The 5,745-nt window shown below is 31.2% G+C and overlaps 1 protein-coding gene across 3 annotated transcripts; it reads right to left on the reverse strand.

Annotated features, from left to right (window-relative positions):
- Positions 1 to 508: 508 nt before the first annotated feature.
- Positions 509 to 2,424, reverse strand: LOC123194442 (IAA-amino acid hydrolase ILR1-like 4). Of its 3 annotated transcripts, none has more exons than XM_044607635.1 (2): positions 1,915 to 2,424; positions 509 to 1,202 (listed from the first exon to the last, which is right to left on the reverse strand). In XM_044607635.1, the coding sequence occupies exons 1-2, from the start codon at positions 2,109 to 2,111 to the stop codon at positions 1,142 to 1,144; spliced, it is 258 nt and encodes an 85-aa protein (XP_044463570.1). In that variant the 5' UTR covers positions 2,112 to 2,424; the 3' UTR covers positions 509 to 1,141. The 3 variants fall into 3 exon arrangements, with proteins under 3 accessions (XP_044463570.1, XP_044463571.1, XP_044463569.1); XM_044607636.1 differs by having other exon boundaries at positions 509 to 1,258; XM_044607634.1 differs by having other exon boundaries at positions 1,855 to 2,421.
- Positions 2,425 to 5,745: the final 3,321 nt, after the last annotated feature.

A 5,745-nucleotide genomic window follows, 5' to 3' on the forward strand; every position in this document is an offset into this window, starting at 1 on the left:
CTCTTTAGTTGATATAAATTGGGCAATACTTGCAGATTTTTTAAATTTAAGGTTTTCCTAAAAGTTTAGCATAATACACTAAACTTCATATTGATACACTAAACTTCAAACAGACGTAAGTGTAAGATTTTCAATATAATAGGGACTAATAAACTTTCATTAGCATATTTAGGGGTCTATCGAAATTTTATAAAGCAAAACGGCTTGGCATAGGGAATACACTATTAGCATAGTCAGGAGCTAATTGTAAGATTTAATGTGACGCTACAGGAGATAAATAAAGCCAAGTTGGTAGAATGACTATTTTTATTATTTATCCATGAAGCGGCTTATTGAATAATGAGGCTGGCTAAATATCTACTGCATGGTTTAGTAAATTTTATCCTGAGTGGAAAAAATTCCATTTCTATGCATTATTTTCCTTTTTATTAAATGATCAAGTTTTTTTTTTTTTTTTTGGGGTATGTAAAAATATATTAACACAATGAAACAACAAGCTAAGCATGGGTCCGAGAAAACAAACTAAGCTCACCTATCCTCAAAGAGATGACAACAAAGGAAAAGATTAGACCAAACCAGGCGTGCACCATAAGCACACATGCTAGTGATCACCAATTCCTCTTGAAAACTTATTAGAGTTCCTACAATGATGGAGTTCAAGAGGAATAGGAAAACAACATTAAACTAATAAAATATGTAGAATATAGCAAAGAAGAATTATACTAAACAAAAATAACAACCCTGTCTTCCACAGGGATTGTTGTAGCCGTGGCTGTAGCTATTTGGCTCGGATAGTGCCACTGTACGGAGCTGGACCTCTTCGAGAAGTACTAATCTGAAGGTCCAAGCAAAAGGCAGAAACCCGGCTTAATTTGCAGTTTACCAGCCCACCAAAGAGGAAAAACGCCTAGGCTGGAGCAGCTTTAGGCAAACTGGACAACCCAGAAAAGATGCTCCTGCCGTGAGTCCTATCAGGTCCGCAGAGTAGCAGCAACCTATGGGACAGAGAGGGGGCAGCAACCAAGGGAAAACGCAGGAAAGAGGCCTCAATTAGACTGAAGGAGATCAGCACACTGAAGGCATACTTCAAGGCAAAAACAGAGGCTGCAATGGGTCTGCTCCAGGAGATGCTGGGAAAATTTCAGATCAACCTGGAAAAAATTCCAGAGAGGCCAGAAGGCCAAACCTGGGACTGGAGGAAGCTGCATCATGAGGAAGGAGTTAGGTGCAGTAACAGAAACCTGGAACAGAGCACATTCTGCAGAAATGGAGAATTTTGACAGAAGTAGCATATTGTAGCCATACAGAAGACTATAAATCACCGACCAATAGCATATAACAGGAAATAAATCCACAAGCAAAAAATTATCCAACAACAAGGACAGGACATCAGAGGCAGTCAGCAGATTAGCCAGCCAAAATGTATCCGAACCACGAGTGCACCAGGCAACATCTAAATTGAGTATCTACTTGTTAGCACTAGAAATATATCATTTTATATTTCATTTAATGTAGATGTAGAAGAGTTTGTACAAGGGTATTTATACAAGAATAAAAATATATACATGCTATGAATGTTGATTTATTGAGGAAATCAAACTTTGATTGATTGAAGAAATCAAGCTCTCATTGATTGATTGAGAAAATTTGTTTTCCGGGCAAAAGATCAGAAGATCAAACAGCCACTGAGGAAATTCATCAAACAGGTGCTGAGCACAAGTCCAGAAAACACTCCGGTAAAGAAATTTAAGACTAACTACATACAAGAGTATTAATTTGACTTTCGTCCGTGAAAGAGTTTAAGCCAACACCGGATTTTATATTTATAAGGAAGATAGTCAATCAACAACTCACAGTTTGTCGCGATGTTTTCCCTTTGATGAAGAAATTTTAGGTTGGAAATCAATAAGATACCTTAAAGCCAGAGATGCATGAAGTGCAGAACCATATGGAAGTGCATCTTCAATCACTGTTAAATAAGGTGGGGGAGGGGATTCAAGCTTCCCACTTGTCTCATTCCTCATTCCGAGAAAGAAAAAGTTTCCTGGGATCACCTCTTGATAGAATGCAAAATCTTCAGAACCCGTCAATGGCTGCATAATGCCTAACATTTTTATCTCCAATCATTTCTCTAGCAACAATCTGGAAGTACTCATGCAAGTCTTTGTCATTCACGGGGGTGTTAAGAAAGAAATTTAGGGTGGTCTAATCTTCTCTTGCTGTGCTTGAAGCTACTCACTTTCTAGGCATGATGTTGTTGAAAGCTTGCCGTTGAGTGGCAACTTTTCTGACGTCCAAGTTGCAGGAGTGTTTCTGGATTTGTGTTCGGTCAGTGGTTGTTGGCCACACTGATCTTTTGTCAGGAAAATAAATTTACCTAAATAAATTAAAAAGCCCTTAAGTGTGAATAAGCCCTTCGGCCAAAACAAAATTGAAAACTGATGAGTCACAATAATTATGCACAACAAAGTAAAAGAAAAATTGAAAATCGATGAGTCACAGTAAGAGAACATTGTGTTCAATAGAGAAAAACAAAAAAGAAAAAAATTTAAAAAAATTAGAAAAAACCAAAAAGCTTTAATAGGAGGAACAAATGTGAGTCTTATGGTGCAAATTTGCATACTACCCACTCTCATAGTTAGTTAGTGAGTATTTTTTATATAAGTATAGTAAATAGTAAAAAATACATTTATAAAAAAAATGTCTATAAAATTTAAATATGAAAAATATACGAAACGTGTATATACAAGTTTAATAAGGTACATCATCGGTAATATATTTTAAAAAATACAGTGATAATTTTAGCACTTCTTATAAATTTTCTTATTAAATCAATATAATAATTTAAATATAAAGTATCAAATATACTATTAAATCTAATATAACATAACACATAATCTAATATTCAAATTATTCTTTCAAGACTCTTAAACACATTATATATATATATATCAAGATTCAATTATAATCTCAAGCACACATAACATAGATATATTTGAATTACAAATATATAACAACAAATTCATAATCAAACAAGAGTGTTTCAAATGGTATAAAAGTTTCTAATAATATAAAAATAATATAGCCTTTAATAATAAAAAACTAACAAATAAATGAAATGCTGTGAAGAAACTAACAACTTGACTTGTCACGCAACTTACATGTAGCTGAAAGAAACTAACAAATAACGAAGAGGATCCCAGCAGAACTGGAGCCGCAATTTCACAGTTGGCTTCAGTAACCAGAACTGGAGTAAAATTGTTGTTGTTGGCCTGCTGCTATTGCCTATTGCTATGAAAGAACGAAGGACAGAGTATAAGAGAGTAGGGATTTGAGTGAAAAACATTGGAGTTTTTTTTCTTTGTTTTATGTAGTCATAGTATTATAGCAATTAATTTGTTAAGACAAGTTCAGAGAGCCATTTCAAGCCAAGTTCTGAGTTAGAAAAAGTCCAGCAGTTGGTTTAAGTTGAAGATACAGCGGCCCATTTACCTCTACTCAATACTGTGCATTTTGGTGACTTCTCATTAAGTCAAAATATACCGTTTAGAGTTAGTTGAAGCTTCGTTTAGAAGACTCTGAATGTACTGTTGGTACAAAGATCTACGCTCTTCTTTTCTAAGTCTTCAGTTCTTCTCTTTTCAAGTCTCATTTAACCAAGGATAATTCAACAGCGTTTGTTTTGTTTGAGCGAAAAAAAATTGGAGTTTTTTTTGTTTTATGTAGTCATAGTATTATAGTAATTAATTAAAAATGTCAGGGATATTTTTGTATTTTAGACTTGGCTATCAAGACAACATAGTTTTGAATTTCAATATATATTTTGAGTTCCAATCATAAATATATATTGAATAGCTTCAATCACATCCTTTCTTACTATTTCCTATGCTTTCTTGAAAAATTGGGCTTCAAAGCCATCCGGATTTGGAGCTTTGTAACTATCCATACATGGCAAAAATAGTGGGCTTGATCTCCTCTCCTATCACCTCTTTAACCATCTCTAGAGCAACTTCCGTGGGAATCATGTCGTCAAGAATACCATTATATTTTCGATTTACCATTTTCTATTTTTCTGCACAAAAAATTGTGTGAATCATATTTATTTATTATTTTAACATATTTGTGAGAATCAGTTTGGGTATGAAAAAAAGATGATTTCATAATAGCAACAATTTGTTGAAAAATTTAGAGAAATTTGCATGGATTCTTGAATTTGCCCCCTTTAGAACAATGCTTAGGTACAAAGCAAACTTTGAACTAGTTTGACAGTTTTTTGAATCAAACTGAACTAGTTTGGTTCAGTATATATGTATGTATGTATGTATGTATGTATGTATGTATGTATAATGGCTACTCTAACTATGGGTGTTAAAAACTGGTTAACTGAACTAGTTTGACGATTTTTCAAACCAAATGAATTTTTAGTTTGAAGGAAATCATAAACTGAACATAACCAATTTAAAGATCAACTAATTTTGAACTGAACCGAAAACACCAATTAACCGAACTAAATTTTCAGTTAACTAGTTTTGAATTGAATTTTAAAGAATTATCTTATTTTATTTTTTTCTATTTTAAAAAAAATAGGTTCATATCTTTAATAATTTCTTATTCAGTCTTTTTAAAACCAGTTTGTTCAATTAACTGGTTTTAAAAATTTAAGAAACCGGTAATCAAATAAAAAATTCGATTTTTTTATATTCTTGAACTGGTATCCAAATAGAGTTTTTAAATAACCTATGTTTCTGTTTGACTTTCGATATAAAAATCGTTTGAGTTTGGTTATTAGATATTTTTTATCGCCCCTAACTCTTACCTCTAAAATACAACAACTTGTTAGTTTTACGATGGTGCAGTTACAAATATGGAACCTTAAAACTGTTATAAAACAAAGTTTCACTAATCCATTAATTAAAATTATATTTTTTTAAGCTCATGCTTCAAGATAAAAATATAAATCAGAACACTATATGATAAACCATTTATTTTACTGAACAATATAGTTATTAACTATTATGGAGAGTAATAAAAAAAACCTAAGAAACTCCCATAAAAATGAATGAAAAGAAAAACTCCCATTGAATTAATTAAATAAAATAAAAATTCCTTTTTTATTTAATTGAAGTAAAACTTTGTAATTTAAAATATTTAATAAAATATTTTATTAAAATACATTACAATAGATATAGCTAAACATATTGTAAGTGACACCATCTCTCTTTCCGCGCGAATTCAAGCAAGAAATATTGTTGAATTGTGGGAAGTGCTAGAATATAAATATTGCATTGAAAAAGAAGGTTTAAGTTGAAGGTAAGACATAGAATGTTTTTTGTTTATTATTATTATTATCATTATTGATGCTTGAAGGGGCTTATGGTATTTTCAAGCCGGACATGTGTAATGCATAGATTACTTCAATTATATCCTAAGTGGAAAGAATTCATTTCTATGTATTTTTTAATTGGTAAAAGACTTCTTCCCATCTAAAGTTTAGTGAAATCTCAAAATTTTACAGTTAATTTTTGAAACTCAAATACCCATATTTATATTAAAATTTGAAACCTTATTAAAATAATTATCAATAAAAAGATAATTATTTTTTAAATTTTAAATAGAGAAAATTATTAAATTTTTAATTTAAAGAAAAAATGTAATAAATTTTTATTTTTTAAATATTTTTATCTTTAATTTTAATAAAAAAATAAATTTTTAAATTTTTAAAAATTTAATGGATGAGACTTCGCC

This window comes from Mangifera indica, chromosome 13 (assembly GCF_011075055.1).
Source record: "Mangifera indica cultivar Alphonso chromosome 13, CATAS_Mindica_2.1, whole genome shotgun sequence".
In the NCBI taxonomy this organism is placed as follows: Eukaryota; Viridiplantae; Streptophyta; class Magnoliopsida; order Sapindales; family Anacardiaceae; genus Mangifera; species Mangifera indica.

Bases quoted from the DNA above. Each gene is read 5' to 3' on its own strand.
- LOC123194442 (XM_044607634.1), bottom strand. From the start codon at position 2,111: ATGTTAGGCATTATGCAGCCATTGACGGGTTCTGAAGATTTTGCATTC. The intron at 1,203-1,854 runs GTGAGTTGTTGA...CTCATGATGCAG, and splicing joins GGAAAACATCGCGACAAACT to CTTCCTCCAGTCCCAGGTTT.